Source organism: Lipotes vexillifer, unplaced genomic scaffold, assembly GCF_000442215.2.
Source record: "Lipotes vexillifer unplaced genomic scaffold, Lipotes_vexillifer_v1.1 scaffold914, whole genome shotgun sequence".
NCBI classification, from domain to species: Eukaryota; Metazoa; Chordata; class Mammalia; order Artiodactyla; family Lipotidae; genus Lipotes; species Lipotes vexillifer.
Window position 1 is genome coordinate 4,121,810 of NW_006780388.1, and position 16,858 is coordinate 4,138,667.

Consider the following 16,858-nt stretch of genomic DNA (forward strand, 5'->3'; position numbering starts at 1 on the left):
CACAGGAACAGACAAGCAGGAAGTTGATTAGAGCAGAGAACACAGAGATGTAAGCGCACAGAGGGGATGCCGGACGACGCAGCACTGGGCATCGTACCTGAAAAGAAAAGCCTGGTAGAGCGTCTAACAGGGAAGCCCCGGCAGGGAGGCCGACTTAGGAGATGCAACCACAGGTACTCCCAGAGGTGGGAGGTGAGCCCCGCTGGAGCCCCAGGGTACAAGCAGAACAGTCAGACCCCGGCAGACAGGCTAGAAAGAACTACTGACAGGTATGCAGAAAACTGAGCAAAGGGAAACATTAATGTGATCACTAATTCCAGGAAAAGCAAAAGGCTATATTCGAAAGGAAGTGTAATCACAGCACACTAAACGGGTCAGCCATCAAAAATATCTGCAGTCAAAATAAGACAACCTCAGAATGCCTACTTAGCCAAGACTGGGATTAACCGTGTTGAAAGAATGGAGGAGACGGAAGGGAAATATGTGGGTGTACCTTCCACAAGAAAAAGTCAATAGAAAGTACCTAAAATTGGAGGAAAACACCAACAGAGGAAACAGCCAGGAGCCTGGGAGCGGGAGGTGGCAGTCAGGAGAGTGCAGCTACTTTCGTCATATGACGTGCGGTAAACTATTTGACTTTTTAAACTATACACATGACAAAAAATCAAACAGAAATGTAAAACTAAAATAAGTAGGTACTTCCCTGGTGGCGCAATGTATAAAACTCCACACTCCCAATGCACGGGGGCTGGGTTCGATCCCTGGTTGGGGAATTAGATCCCACATGAATGCCACAACTAAGAGTTTGCATACCGCAACTAAGGAGCCCACCTGCCGCAACTAAGGAGCCCACCCGCAAAACCAAGTAAATAAATTAAGAAAAAAATAAAATAGGACTTCCCTGGTGGCACAGTGGTTAAGAATCCATCTGCCAATGCAGGGGACACGGGTTCGAGCCCTGGTCCGGGGAACATCCCACATGCCGCAGAGCAACTAAGCCCGTGTGCCACAGCTACTGAGCCTGTGTTCTAGAGCCCATGAGCCACAACTACCGAGCCCGCGTGCCACAACTACTGAAGCCCACACGCCTAGAGCCCGTGCTCCGCAATGAGAAGCCATAAGAAGCCAGTGCACCACAATGAAGAATAGCCCCCGCTCGCCACAATTAGAGAAAGCCCGCATGCAGCAACGAAGACCCAACACAGCAAGAAAGAAAGAAAGGAAGGAAGGAAGGAAGGAAGGAAGGAAGGGAGGGAGGGAGGAAGAAGAAAGAGAAAGAAAGAAGAAAGAAAGAAAGAAAGAAAGAAAGAAAGAAAGAAAGAAAGAAAGAAAGAAAGAAAGAAAGAAAGAAAGAAAGAAAGAGAAAGGAAGGAAGGAAGAAAGGAAGGAAGGAAGGAAGGAAGGAAGAAAGAAAGAATAAAGTAATTACCAAACACACATAGCAAGCTGAAGTGAGAGAGTAGCAGGGACATGGCAGGAAGAACGGGCCAAGATGGATAGACTTCTCCGCCAGGGTCCTGGCTTCTTGTCTGTGCTTTTCTACCAGACAAAGCAGAGAGGGCAGAGGGCAGCCCGGAGGCCTCCTGAGGGGCTGGCAGAGTGGGCCCCAAGTAAACACTGGTGAAATTAATGTCCAGATAAATACAGCAGTGAGGAAAAGAGGCATGTTAAAATATGACTGGGGAGCGTGGTCTTTAAAGAGATGCAAACATTTTCAGAACTCTCTGGGACAGTGGCTCTCCAAACATGACCCCAGGACCAGGGGCAGCAGCATCGCCAGGAACTGTGCCAAGGAAACAGGCCCCACTCAGACCAGATCAATTAGACACTCTGGGGCGGCCCAGCAGCCAGTGTTTACAGGATCTACAGATGATTCAGATGCGTGTAAACATGTGAGATCAGGCCACAACTCAGCCACTTCAGGAGTGTAAGACAGCTGTTCTCAACCAACCAGTGGTCCAGGGACCCCAGGGGACCCTAGTGTCTGAGGAAGGGGGGTCTGCAAGATCAACGCTAGTTCCATAACATCCTAAGACGTCCTTTGCCTTCTTTCATCACACTTTCTCCCGAATGTACCGTGGAGTTTTCCAGAGGCTACATGACACAACAGATCGCTTGCAGAAGCAGATATTAAACAAACCAGCTCTCGTCAATCAAGCCAGACATTTAAGACACTTGCCAAAATGTAAAATAATGCCTCTCCTCTCACTATTTTAGAAAGCAGTTATTTTTCAAAAATATGCCATTAATGTTAACATGTGATTATTTTTTAATGAACTAATAAAAAGATACTTTAGGGACTTCCCTGGTGGTCCAGTGGTTAAGATTCCACGCTCCCAAAGCAGGGGGCACAGGTTCGATCCCTGGTCGGGGAAGTAAGATCCCACATGCCATACCCCACAGCAAAAAAAAAAAAAAAAAAAAAAAGATACTTTAAATGTTTTTAGTTTTACTTTCTAATACAGCAGAGACCAATAGAAATAACCCACATAAACAAAGGCTCTTTGGTACTTAACGACACTGAACAATGTACAGGGGTCTGAGATAAAACGTTGATGAATCAGTGGTCTAAGGCACTGACAACCTACATACACAAGGAGTCTCCTGCCCATCACCCAAAGGTCACAATATATACTGTACCATCTTTTTTTTTGTTTTTTTTTTTTTTTGGCGGTACGCAGGCCTCTCACTGTTGTGGTCTGGACACGCAGGCTCAGCGGCCATGGCTCACGGGCCCAGCCGCTCCACGGCATGTGGGATCTTCCCGGACCGGGGCACGAACCCGTGTCCCCTGCATCAGCAGGCGGACTCTCAACCACTGCGCCACCGGGGAAGCCCTATACTGTACCATCTTTAAAGGCTTTCTACATCACTAGCAGTGACGACAGGATCTTTGTGGCTTAAACCAACCCCACACAAGTCCATTCTGCTGCACTCTGTTGATATCTAAAACCCACAGTGAACGAACCTCAGGACCGCAATGTGCAACACCCACCATACACACTCAAGGTATGTGTATGTACACGCTCCACAGCAGCACCCAGCCATTTTCACGACAAAACACAAAGCATAAAATACATGAAGTTGCCCTGAAACAAGAAGTTATTTTTAGCTCCCTAAGCATTTCTAAGGTCCTTTCACACATTTGTTCAAGTATGGGTTTATCCCATTTGAGTACTGTCACCAGAGAGAGGAAAGGGGCTCTCTCTAAATTCCCTTCTCAGTGAGCCTGTGGGCTGAACAAGATATTCACACCCCTTGGAGGAGCAGAATCTCCTGATAAATAAGAATATGGTTTTATCACAAGCTATTCCTAGTCTAAGAGGAGTTTTAATTTCCCATTTCAATCCCTGTGTCAAAGAGAGGGGTCATTGCATACCCTGTGTACTCGATGAATCAACAATGCTAGATGGGGCACTGAGTCAATAAGAAGGAAAACCTGGGTGCATAGGTGTAACATTCCTTTCACTTGTTTGGGAATAAAGGAGTTTTTTGTTTCTTTTTGTTGGTTGTTTTTAAGATTGATAAAAGCCACACAACCTAACATTCCGTACAAGATGTAGTGTAGATTACATCAATGAACTTCCCATACTGTATTTTTCCTTTTTATTTTTAAATACGTCAAGCTCACTGAAAAAGTTCGAGGAACACAAGAAACACCTACATCCCTCCCCTAGAGTCAGCAATGACTAACGTCTTTCCACATTTGCTATAAGTCTCTTTCCACACACGTGCTTCTTCTGTGGGACTGCTGAAAGTAAACCACAGACGTCCTGATACCTCTCTAACCCTTCCAGCATGTATTTCCTAGGAACAAGACCCCCCTACATAATGACAACAGTATTATGACCCACAAGGAATTTAACACCGTTATTATCAAGTGTTCCATCTATACTCAAAATTTCCCAACCATCCCAATAATGGCCTTTGTAGTTTTGTTTTGTTTTCTTTTAATCCAGCACCCAGTTAAGGACCAGGCCTTAGTGGTCATGATTCGTTAGTCTTCTTCAATTTACGTGTCCGACCCTTTTTACGACACTGATATTTTATTACATGCGGGGTTTTTTAATATTTATTTATTTATTTATTTAGGCTGCACCAGGTCGTTATTTATTTATTTATTTATTTATGGCTGCACTGGTCTTTGTGCTGTGTGCGGGCTTCTCATTGTGGTGGCTTCTCTTATTGTGGAGCACGGGCTCTAGGCGCGCGGGCTTCAGTAGTTGTGGCTCACGGGCTCTAGAGCACAGACTCAGTAGATGTGGCATATGGGCTTAGTTGCTCCGCGGCATGTGGGATCTTCCCGGACCAGGGCTTGAACCCGTGTCCCCTGCATTGGCAGGTGGATTCTTAACCACTGTGCCACCAGGGAAGCCCTGCACCAGGTCTTAGTTGCAGCACTCAGGATCTTTAGTTGCGGCACATGGACTTCTTAGTGTGGCATGTATGTGGGATCTAGTTCCCCGACCAGGGATCGAACCTGGGGCCCCTGCACTGGGAGCACAGAGTCTTACCACTGGACCACCAGGGAAGTTCCACAACACTCATATTTGAGGAGTCCAAGCAGCTGTCCTGTAGGTGCCCTACAGCACGTGTCTGATTTTTTTCTCATTACTTGACTCAGGTCAAACATTTTTGGCAAGAATGTTGTCCCTCCCACTGCATCCCATGGAGGGGCACAGTCTGTCCACTACGGGGGAGTCTGAGTTTGATCACGTGCTCAAGGCGGAATCCACCAGACTTCTCCAACGTAAAGAGATCTTTTCCCTTTGTCATCAATCATCACTGGAAAGACACTTTAGACTGTGAGTATCCTGCCGTCCCTGCCGCCAACAAAATGTTTAAACCACGTTTTTTGACAACCACTGATGATCCTTGCCTGAATCAATTATTACCTTGGTGATTGCAAAATACTGATTGTCTAAAGCTTTCCGACTTTCTACCTTAACTGGCATTTGTCTATAAGAAGCCCCATGCACCTGCTTTGGAGTATCACTATGAGTGATTTTTATTCTCTGTGCCATGGACTTTTAAAATTCAACGTATCCATGATCGTTATTCTTTTTTGTGCTCAAAATGCCCCAGATTTGCCCATTAGGAACCCATTCAAGCTGCTCTTTTTTTTTGACATGTCCCCATCAATTTTTGAACACTTCCTTGCTTTCTGGTACAAGATAATCCAGGCTCACATTGAATTTTCCCTGCCCAGAACCTGGAATACGTCATTTCTCCAAGGATCCCTGATCCCTTTAGAGGAAAATGGTATTTGGCAACCAAGATCTGGGGACTAGGTGTACTCAGTGCTACTGGGGTATCATTGCCCCTAGACTCTCTCAGAAAACAAGGTTAAGAATGTTTGTTAATCATGTATTCATACTCATACCTCCGATTTAAATTACCAGACAGCAGGGTCCTTCCTCACCTCTTCTTCACATTTCATCTCTTTCCTCCCAGGGAACCCTGGTTCCCAACACCGGTACATGTGCTCATTTTATCCTAAAATACGGCCAAAGTCACTTCAGAACTACTACTCTGATCTATCAACAACAAACCTACTCTGTAGTATATTTCTCTGTATTTCTTTTTTTCTTCTGAATATATCCCACTAAAGGAATACAGAGTACTGTGTGTGTGACTGGAATTACTCTTTATTATGTTATTAATTCAATATACTTCTAGGTTCACCTGTTTCTATTTGAATTCAATATTAGTCTTTTTTTCTATCATTGTTGTTTTACTTTTTGAACCATGCAGAATATCTGCATGGTTCAAAAAGTCAAAATTATATAAAAAGGCATACTCGGATAAGTTTCACTCCCATCCAGATCCCTTACCCCTTGCCCTCACCTACTTGGATAAGTTATTTTAATTAGTTTCTAGTCTATCCTTCCTATGTTTCTTTTTGCAAAGAGAAGCAAATATATATAGTCAAAAATTTTTTCTATTGAAGTATACTTGACTTACAATATGCACATATTCTTACTTCCTCTTCTTTCTTATTTCACATTCTTTCTCCCTTCTTTTCTTTTCAGTCAGGCCCTGTCCTGGAGCCTCTGACTATGGAAACCTCGGACGGGTTGAGGATCAGACTAGAGGCTGAGAGGGTAGGTGAGGAGAAGAGCCTGCTCTGGGGGCCAGGAGGGTCCTTCTTCTTCCTGTCAGTTCCTCCTCCTCTGAACTGAAGACTGAAGTCCATCACTCAGTGTTCTGGACCTCATATCTTTTTTTTTTTTTCTCTTTTTCTTTTTTAAATTGGGGTAAATTAACCATTTTGAAGTATACAGCTCTGTGGCATTAAGTACATTCACACTGTTGTACAACCATCATGATTATCCATCTCTGGCACTTTTCATCTTCCTCAACTGAAACTCTACCTATCAAACACTAATCCCCCTCCCCCGGCACCCACCATTCTACTTTCTATCCCCATTGTTTACTCTAGCAGGCCTCCTATAAGCACTCATTCTTTCCTACCACATAGTATGCATATTAATTTGTATCAATACTTTCTTTTTTCACTTAATACATCTTAGAAATAACTCTTACCAGTTCATAGGAATCTTCCTCTTTTATTTTTGCAGCTGTACAGTTCTCAGTTAAGTTGATGTACCTTGGTTCACTCATCCTGGGTGGACATCTAGGTTGTTTCCATTTTTATATCACAAATAATGCTGCAATGAATAACCCCGTGCATCTGGTGTTTCACACCTGGGGTGGTATATCCTCAGGGTAAATGACTGGAAGTGGGACTGTGAAGTTGAGGGTAAATGCACACACAGATAATTCCAAGCTCCCCTCCAAGCGGAATGTACCACCCTGCACTCCCACAGCAATACGAGAGCATGCCTGTTTCCCAAAACCTCACCAAGAGAATGTGTTCAAGCTTTTACATATATGCCAAGAGTGAGAAATGCTATCCCAGCGATTGTAATTTGCATTTCTTTTATCATAAGCGAAGCTGAGCATCTTTTCATATATTTAAGGACCATTTGTGTATCTTCTTCTGTGCAATGTCTTCATATCTCTTGTTCATTTTTCTATCAGCTTTGGTCTCTTTTCCTTTTGACTTTTAAGAGTTTTTATATCAGCTTTTTATCTGTGATTCACATGTTTTTAAAAAATCTTATTGAGAGCTCCTACTCCAGAACACTGGGGCCAAAGAGGTGCCCTGGGCTGGCTGTGCTTCCCGCTTCTCCCAGATGAAGACCTGTGCTCCTGTGCGGGCATGGTCAGGAGCTCCAGGATGGACCTAACACAGAGCCAGCCATCAACTCTGGCAGAGCCAGGAGGCCAGCCATCCTCTGCTCAGATCTTTCCCGCAACTTACACCTTCGAACCATCCTCATCTGTTTGTCAAGTGAGAAAAATATTCTCACTGGTTGAAGTTTTTAAAGGTACTTTAGTAGGCTTTCAAAGGAAATGCTAATCTCTCTAATCAGTGTAAATTTTTATTTACTTTTATTGTGGCTCAAGCAATCTATGAGTAAAATTAAAATTACCATTTAAAAAAATGTCTTTTGGCTGTGTTGGGTCTTCGTTGCTGCACGCAGGCTTTCTCTAGTTGCGGGGAGTGGGGGCTTCTCTTGTTGCAGAGCACAGGCTTTAATTAAGCACGCAGGCTTCGGTAGTTGTGGCATTCGGGCTCTAGAGCACAGGCTCAGTAGTTGTGGTGCACGGGCCTAGCTGCTCCGCAGCATGTGGGATCTTCCCAGACCAGGGATCAAACCCGTGTCCCCTGCATTGGCAGGCAGACTCCTATCCACCGCACCACCAGGGAAGCCCAAAATTACCAATTAACTTGACAAATATATAAACAACAAGGTCCTACTGCATGGCACAGGGAACTATATTCAATATCCTGTGACAAACCATAATTGAAAAAAATATGAAAAAGAATATAAATATATATACAAAACTGAGTCACTTTGCTGTACAGAAGAAAGTAACACATTGTTAATCAACTATACTTCAATAAAAAATTTTAATTCAAAATTCAAAAATTAAAATATATATGATTAATCAGTTCACTGGCAGGAAGCTTAATCTAAACAAAAAGGTTTATAAAACATCCCTGGATTGCTAGTGACAGTAAAATGCTAAGCCACTATTCTGTTTACTGACCCAGTGATTTACGGCAATAAAGGCCTTTACAGTCCTGAACAATGCCTGTGGTCCAAACACATAAACCACCTGTCAACAGACTCACCCAACAGGTGCCACCACATCATTCATAACTGGAATTTTAGGCTTTAAGCTGGTTAAACTCGCTTAAAGAAAAATCAGAATAAAGTATGTGAAATAAAAAAGAACAATGGATCATGAAAGCCTCTGACATCCACACCATGGATGAGGTGAGGTTGGGTGAGGTCCCAACACCATGGATCCCTAGCTCAGAACAAGGATATGAACAGGCAAGCTCACTTCTGACTACAGCAGGACTATTTACCTGTGGGCACAGACGGCTCTAAAACTTTTGTAAATGCTTTTAAAAATTATCCAACAAAAGAAAAAGCAAAGTAGGTCATTTAACAAACTAGAATTACGGAGTTATATATCCTTAAATCCTTCTGAAGACATGGGTCTTTAAAAAATAGCTGGGACTTGAAGAAAATAGCTAAAAATACCTGGGATTTTAGAAATCCCAAATAATAGACATACAGACACTGTATGCAAAAGGACTTAATATGCATCGTGACAGTGCTTCAAGTAATTTACAGCTAATAATACTAAAATGTTATTGGCTCTCTGGTTTGTCTCATATTGAGAGCAGCCATCCGGGACACCTTGCCCACAATATGTCTCTGCTGAAAGCGGGCAACACCCATTCCAGGCTTGCTGCTCTCAGCCCAAGGTTCAGCTTGCCCAGCAAGAGGTTTACAGACAAGGAGCCAGGACAGCTGATCCATCAGCACGGACAGGACACTGGCTCAACATTAGCTCTGGTTTTGAAACTTACGAAAAACACACCACCACAAGACTGTAACCAGAGTAATACCAACTTGCCAAAACAAGTATTAAATATTTAGACAGAAAAAACAAAATGTACCTACTGAAAAAATTTCTTCTTCTCCCTAACCATGATACTGAATCCATTTATACTAACCGACTAATCTCAAAAGCTTTTGAAACTTCCAATGCAATCAGTGCAATTCTTTTCACCAGGGAGTTCTTACTTACTTACGTTAGATGCTGATGAAAGCTAAATGCCAACCTTCAAGAATTACAGGCATTTTCTCATACGCATTTCTCCAAATATCAATAAAAATTAAAGGGCTTCCCTGGTGGCACAGTGTTTGGGAGTCCGCCTGCCATTGCAGGGGACACGGGTTCGAGCCCTGGTCTGGGAAGATCCCACGTGCTGTGGAGCAACTGGGTCCGTGCGCCACAACTACTGAGTCTGCGTGCCACAACTACTGAGTCCACGCTCTAGAGCCCATGAGACACAGCTACTGAGGCCCGTGCGCCTAGAGCCCATGCTCCGCATCAAGAGAAGCTACCGCAACGAGAGGCCTGCGCGCCACAACGGGGAGTGGCCCCCACTCGCCACAACTAGAGAAAGCCCATGCGCAGCAATGAAGACCCAACTTAGCCAAAAATAAATAAATAAATTTTTAAAATAAATAAATTTTTAAAATTAAAATTCCATCTTCAGTAAGCATCTGAACATGCTAATTCAACGTTCTATGCAGTTTTTAAGTTTACTAGAAAATCTGAGTTTCTTTAGATGTATTTTGTATATTGATCTAAAACCTTAACAGAGTCGAAGTAAAACATGTAAATATTTTGTCTTTTGGGTTTATTTACATTTTTTATTTCTAAAGATGACAATGAAATTTTTTACTAGATTCCTTTTTATACTGTTTGAAATTTATGGTATATGTACAGGCACTACTTTTCAAAATAATTAAAATGAGTAACATAATAGAAAATTTGGCCAATACTTCAAATAAAACCACCTCATTTCCACCACACGCACCCACACAACAAAAAATAATTTTTTTAAATACATTTATTTATTTTATTTATTTATTTTTGGCTGCACTGGGTCTTTGTTGCTGCATGTGGGCTTTCTTTAGTTGCAGCAAGAGGGGGCTACTCTTCGTTGTGGTACACAGGCTTCTCATTGCAGTGGCCTCCCTTGTTGCGGAGTGTGGGCTCTAGGCACACAAGCTTCAGTAGTTGCAGCACATGGGCTTCAGTAGTTGTAGCACGCAGGCTCAGTAGTTGTGGCTCACGGGCCCTAGAGCACAGGCTCAGTAGTTGTGGCGCACAGGCCTAGTTGCTCTGCAGCATGTGGGATCTTCCCAGACCAGGGCTTGAACCCGTGTTCCCCGCACTGGCAGGCAGATTTGTAACCACTGTGCCACCAGGGAAGCCCCGAAAAATAATTTTTAATACTTCCTTCAAGACTTTTATTTTCACATGGATAACTTTTACCCAGTTAAAATCATGGTATACATACAATGAATTTATATACGACTATTCACTTATATCAGAAGTGATAATCTAGGCTACTCTGGAGACTTTGTAATTATCATAAAAGTACTTTCAATGGCCACCTAAACAGTCTTCAGTGGGTGCCTAACCCTTTTGTCTGATATTTCGATTATAATTAATGTTTAGACCCTGTGCCCAGAATTTAAATGAAATAAGTGTTTGAAAAGGAAGCAATCCCTAACTTGGTGCCCTTTACAATGTGGTCCATGTAGTCCACATGGAATTTAATTCTTCCTAAATGTTAGATCCTACACTGGAATAATCCCACATGACGCTGAATCTCCCTGAGGACAAGTAAGCCTTAGGCTTCCATTAAAGTACAGCTGGCCCTCCGTATCTGTGGGTTCCACATCCACGGATTCAACCAAGGATCAAAAACATTTTGGGGGCTGGGGCTGGGGGGACTTCCCTGGTGGTCCAGGGAAGTTAAATTAAGACCCCGCACTTCCACTGCAGGGGGTATGGGTTCAATCCCTGGTCGGGGACCTAAGATCCCACATGCTGTGCAGAGTGGCCAAAAAAAAAAAAAAAATGGAGGGAAAGAAATTTCAGAAAGTTCCAAAAAGCAAAACTTGAACTTGCCACCTGCTGTCAACTATTTACCTAACATTCACACTGTATTTACAACCGTTTATGTAGCATTTACATTGTATTAAATATTATAAGTAAAACAGATGATTTAAAGCATATAGGAGGAAAAAATTATAAAACAAAACAAAACCAAAAAAACAACAGAACATTGTAAATCAACAATGTTTCAATAAAAAATATTATAGAACAAAAAATAATAAAGTATATGGAAGGATGTATATAGGTTATATGCAAATATCACACCATTATGTATAAGTAACTAGAGCATCTATGGATTTTGGTATCCAAGGGGGGTAAGTCCTGAAACTAATCCTACCCTCCATACAGAGGGACGAATGTATACATCTGAGACGTTCAATTTTAAAAAACAGGTCAAAAAGCAGGTTCAAAACAACAGACATGGAATTATACCATTTTTGGACAATGAAGCATTATTACATATATTTTAATTTACACATTAAATACTTAAATAGTTATCTCTGGATGGTGGATTATAGGTGATTCTTATTTTTATATTTTGCTTACTGGTGTTACTTACTTCTATTTTTTTAAACAATGAACATCTGGGACTTCCCTGGTGTTCCAGTGGCTAAGACTCCGTGCTCCCAATGCAGAGGGCCCGGGTTCGATCCCTGGGCAGGGAACTAGATCCCACATGCCGCAACTAACAGTTCACATGTTGCAACTAAAGATTCTGCACACTGCAACTAAAAGAACCCACGTGCTGCAACGAAGGTCCCCCATGCCGCAACTAAGACCAGGAAGAGTCAAATATTTAAAAATAATAGAAAATAAACAATAAACATCTATAAAAATAACTTAGCTTCTACCCAATATGACCTCAATTGTGTACTTCTATACAGTTATGTGTGTGTGTATACAAAAAAGTCTGGAAGGAAATGCACAAAAATGCTAACGCTGTTTTTCTTGTGATAGTAGGATTATTGGTCATTTTTTGTTTTATATTTTATAACTCTGTATTTTCCAGTTTTTAAAAATAATAAGCATGCGTTACTTTTATACTATGAAAAAGACATTTTTTAAGACACTAACAAAATTGCCTGGGATCCAAGCACAGAAAGGAACGTCATCTGCCTTTTAGCAATTCCTCCAACACACAGACCCAGACACACACACACTACCAGCTCTCATGTGCACCCACTCCCGCATGCACACTCATTCTCTCTCTCTCTCTCTCTCTCTCTCTCTCTCTCTCTCTCTCTCTCACACACACACACACACACACACACACACACACACACACACGCAAACCCAAGACTAGGACAGAAACTGGAAAGAAAACTGAAGCAACTAAAAGGTGTGGCCAAACGTCCCCATGGAGTTCCAACTGCCCAACAGCAGAGGAATGGAAAGGAATGAAAAGCAGGGAGACCTGTGCATTGACACCTCCTCCAGCAGCCTCCTTTTGCAAGTGCTTTGGAGGATGGACAGGGCCCACAAGGTTACTGAAGGGCATTCACGGCTCCAACGTGCAGGGCTCTCTGGAAAGGACCCGTGACTGTTAAAATGTAAATGCTTAAGTGAGTGCTATACTGTGAAAATAATCTTTACAATTATAATTAATTCCTTTGAAAAATAACACCAAAAGAAATGAATCCTTTCTCACAATACTCTCACAGTTTATTTTACAATTTCTGCTTTATGATAAGTTGGTGATGACTACAAAAGCATCAGTCCTCTCAGTACAAAGGGGTCACGTCAACGAGGAATCTTCATAGACAGTCAAGGCCTTAAAGATAACCTATTGCAACTTCAGAACTAGTGCCTGGGCACATCTGACTATAAATTCCTGGTCAAGAAAATACAACCAGAAAGCTCCGCTGTAGTCTTCTTTCCCCTTTCAATTCCTGCCAACACTGTGTTCTATTACACCACACCTGATCTATCACCAGATGAGGTAATGAGAGCCAAACACACCATGACATTGCTAAAGAAAGAGGGACACAAAAGCCATCTGTATTATGAATGGGAACTGCTTCTATTAAAAATTCAGATAATCCACTTAAATAATTTAAAACACTTCCTTCATAAACAGATTACATAAAAGATACTGAAAGTGCTACCTTTGAAAATTTGACAATAATCAAGATAACTGAGTTGCGATCATCAAGGACAGTAATATGACCGGCCTAAGAGACTCATGAACTCAGTATTTTGAAATCTCAAGGTGGGAAGTACAGCAACTTATGGTCTTTATTGCTGTTATCCAGCTTATCCAAACTGTTCCCACAGTTAAAAAAAAATCATAAATGTTTAAAAAGGAATTCTTATCTTTTAGAGATACATACTGAAATATTTATGGGTGAAATGATATGTCAGGTATGTGCTTCAAAAGTAATCTGGGGGTGGGGAGTAGGGAGTTCACAAATGAACCAAGACTTCGGGAAACTGTGCAATGGCTTGGGGGCAGGTAGAGTGTTTCACTAAACTATGCTCTCTACTCTTATGTATGTTCAATACTTTTCATTTTAAAAAATTAAAAATATTTATCATGAGGTAGAATTCTTCACTTTTCTCTAAATTATTTCACTATCAAGGAATATTTCTTCTCTTTGCTCCTCTATAATGTATTCTGACAATGGACTTGGAAAAGCAAGACTGAGTCATAATAAAGGCTAGCAAACCTTACACAGACACAAAAATTAACCTTTTGCTACACTGTTAATTATCTGCTCCAAAACAAGAGCTCTCCTCCACCATCCCAGGAAGCCTGTGCAAGTCTGGTACTTAGATCACATCTAACACTGCTTCTTCCTGAGAAGTCTGGGACAGCAGACGGAAGGGGCAATGTCACAAGAGATCTCCCTCACTTGCCCATCCCCACCAAATCCTGAGTCAACCTGGCCTTACCCCCAAACTTAAAATTCCACCAGGGGCTACCAGAACAAAGAATGTTGACTCATTTCTACTTTGTATTTAGAAAAAGCTCAGCCCCAAATAACAACCCCAATTTTTCCCCACTGTGATCAATAAGAATGATACAACAAAAGGTGGTTCTCAAATGAAAATGGTTTTATTAAGTCAATAAGATGAAACTTTGTGGGATTATTTAGGGGCACCAAAGCTAGGAAGCTGAGAGCCACCTAAACATTATGAGCCCAGAAGACCTAGGTGTAGTCCCTGTTATTGCACTGACAATCTGTGAGGCCTTGGAAAGTAACTTAACCTTTTTGGGCCTCTAGTTTCTTACCTGTAAAGTGGGATGAATCCCTTCTGCCTCCTACCACCTCAGAGAAAGGTTGATGATCCAGTGAAAACATAAATGAGCCTCATATAAGCTATAAGGCACTCTATTAAGAGTCAGATTATGGTAAAGAAGAACAAATGTGCCACTTTCCTAACATTCTTGATTGGTGTAATGAGGAAGAGAATGTTTGCAGAGAAGACACATCACACTAATGAGAAACAACCAAGGATACCCAAGGTGCTCTCCAGCCGAGGGGCAAGAAGGAAAAGCATAAAAAAAACTTAGACCAGGACTTCGCTGGTGGTGCAGTGGTTAAGAATCTACCTGCCAATTCAGGGGACACAGGTTCAATCCCTGGTCCGGGAAGATCCCACACACTGTAGAGCAACTAACCCTGTGCACCACAACTACTGAACCTGTGCTCTAGAGCCCACGAGCCACAACTGCTGAGCCCACATGCCACAACTACTGAAACCCACGTGCCTAGAGCCCATGCTCCCCAACAAGAGAAGCCACCGCAATGAGAAGCATGCACACTGCAACGAAGAGTAGCCCCCGCTCACCACAACTAGAGAAAGCCCACGTGCAGCAACAAAGACCCAATACAGCCAAAAATAAATAAATAAAATATTTTAAAATTTATTTTAAAAATAAATAAATAAAACTTAGACTAGCAATCACAATCCATACTAACCATACAGGAAACTGTCAGTCACGTATCTCTCTCTCTGCCCATTACACTGAGATGGAAGACGTGTCCTGAGCAACGTCTTCAACCCAGAGCTAAACAGGAGCTCACACTGACCTAGACACCAACATTCAGGATGCCCCACAGGGACATGCCCACGCTGAAAACTCAACAAGGAGCCCTGACTCAGGACGACCCAGTTCTTTACATGACAGCTCAATGGACGCTTTGAATACTCAGGGGGCACACAGATCCTTTATAAAGGTTCTTAATGTTATGGCAGACACCCTAAATAGCAGGATGTCAATTTTACCTCTTGGCTTAAACATGCATATGTACCTGAACACCCACTTAACAAATACCCACATGTATGAAAAGTCAACAAAATACAGAAACTAGCAGATCAACCTTTTGTGATTTCCCACTACTAAGTAAAATATTTAAAAGTGAACACCAGTAACCTATTTGATGTCTATTTGGGTTAACAGCAGAACATACACAGCCCTGCTGCTGTCTCCACATAAACTTTCATAAGTGCTGAGATGGGGGAAGGCCTGGATCTTGAGGCCCACCTTCTCCCAGAGCAGCCGCAGCCCTGGGAGCTGCACAGGACTCCTGCCACACTGCCCTGTGCATTCCCGTCACCTGTCCAGCACCTCACCTGTCCTACAAGAGTGGAGATGGCCCTGATGGAGTTCTGCTCGAGTTTGTATTCACCACTGTGCTCTTAGGCTCCTTCCCCTCCCTCTGGGGGTCATCCCTTTCCCTTCCGCACAGAAGGTATGGAAATGACCGTTTTTCACGTTCACTGTTTCCCCAACAACGAATCTACCTAAAACATAAGACAAACACACACAGTAAAGTAACTGCGCTCAAAATAGATTAACATGATCTTAACCGTCCAAGTGCAGCCTGTCCTTTGCAGACCGAAGAAGTTAATTACTTCGGCCAAACCAGACCTGGGCCCTCAGTTGGGGGAACCGCTGGCACTTCTCCATCCAGGGGGCACTTTTATCCGGCAGCCTAGGGGCTTGTCCCCACGCCAGGAGCTCCTCTCAATTTAGGAAAGATAAGATTGTGTGGCTTGGGATGGCAGGGAAAGAAACTGACTCCCGGGAATAGAACCTCTTTAAAGGGGGAAGAGGTGCTTCAGCGAAATTCAACCAGAGGTGAGAGCAGAAGTGAATCAAAAGAGAACGCGGGACCGGCACTCCGCGAACACCGCGCGGGGCCCGTCTGCCACGCTGCGAGTTACCTGTTCTGCCCCATAGACGGTGGCGAACTGGACGAAGTCTTCGATGCGGACGAAGCCGTCCCCATCCCCGTCCAGGGCATCGAATACGGCTCGGAGGCGGGGGCCGTCCTCCGGACACCCCGCGGGCTCGCTCGTTAGGGGGCGGGTCTGGTTAAAGTCCGAGGGCCGGTCCGGGTCCCCGGGACCCAGCTCCAGGACCGGCTCGCCCACCGCGGGGGACGCGAAGGAAGGAAAGAAGTCGACCTCGCCCCTCAGGTGATGGCTGCGGCTGAAGTCCTGCGCGCGGACAGACGCGCTGTGCGGGGGGCCGTCACCCGCCTGCTCCGTCGTCCAGGAAAAGAGCGGGCCGAGTTCCGGCAGCGGCGGGTCGGGGTCGGAGTCCCGGCTCGAGCGCTGCGGCTGCCGCTCCCGCCCCGGAGCTCGCCCAGCATCCGCGCCGGCCGCGAGGTCCTGCAGGCCGAGCCCAGGGCGCGGGGCGGGGGCGGCGGGCGCTCCGGGCCCACCGGGCTCTGGGTCGGGGCCCGGGCCGCCCGCTGGGGAGGCCGGCCAGCTCGGGTCCATCTTCATGGGCGCGCCCCCAGCCGCGGCGCGGGCCCGCGAGGCAAGTGGTGCGGCGGGG

General features: G+C 43.9%; 1 protein-coding gene and 1 non-coding gene across 2 annotated transcripts in view; both read right to left on the bottom strand.

The window, feature by feature from the left end:
- The window catches only part of RAB11FIP3 (RAB11 family interacting protein 3), a 78,281-nt gene extending 61,481 nt beyond the window's left edge, over positions 1-16,800 (bottom strand). The window contains exon 1 of the mRNA XM_007453679.1: positions 16,240-16,800. Within this exon, the coding sequence (XP_007453741.1) occupies positions 16,240-16,800 (561 nt within the window). The remainder of the gene's footprint in view (positions 1-16,239) is intronic.
- Positions 4,460-4,531, bottom strand: TRNAG-CCC (transfer RNA glycine (anticodon CCC)). Its single transcript has one exon. It is a non-coding gene; the product is annotated as a tRNA-Gly (tRNA).
- Positions 16,801-16,858: the final 58 nt, after the last annotated feature.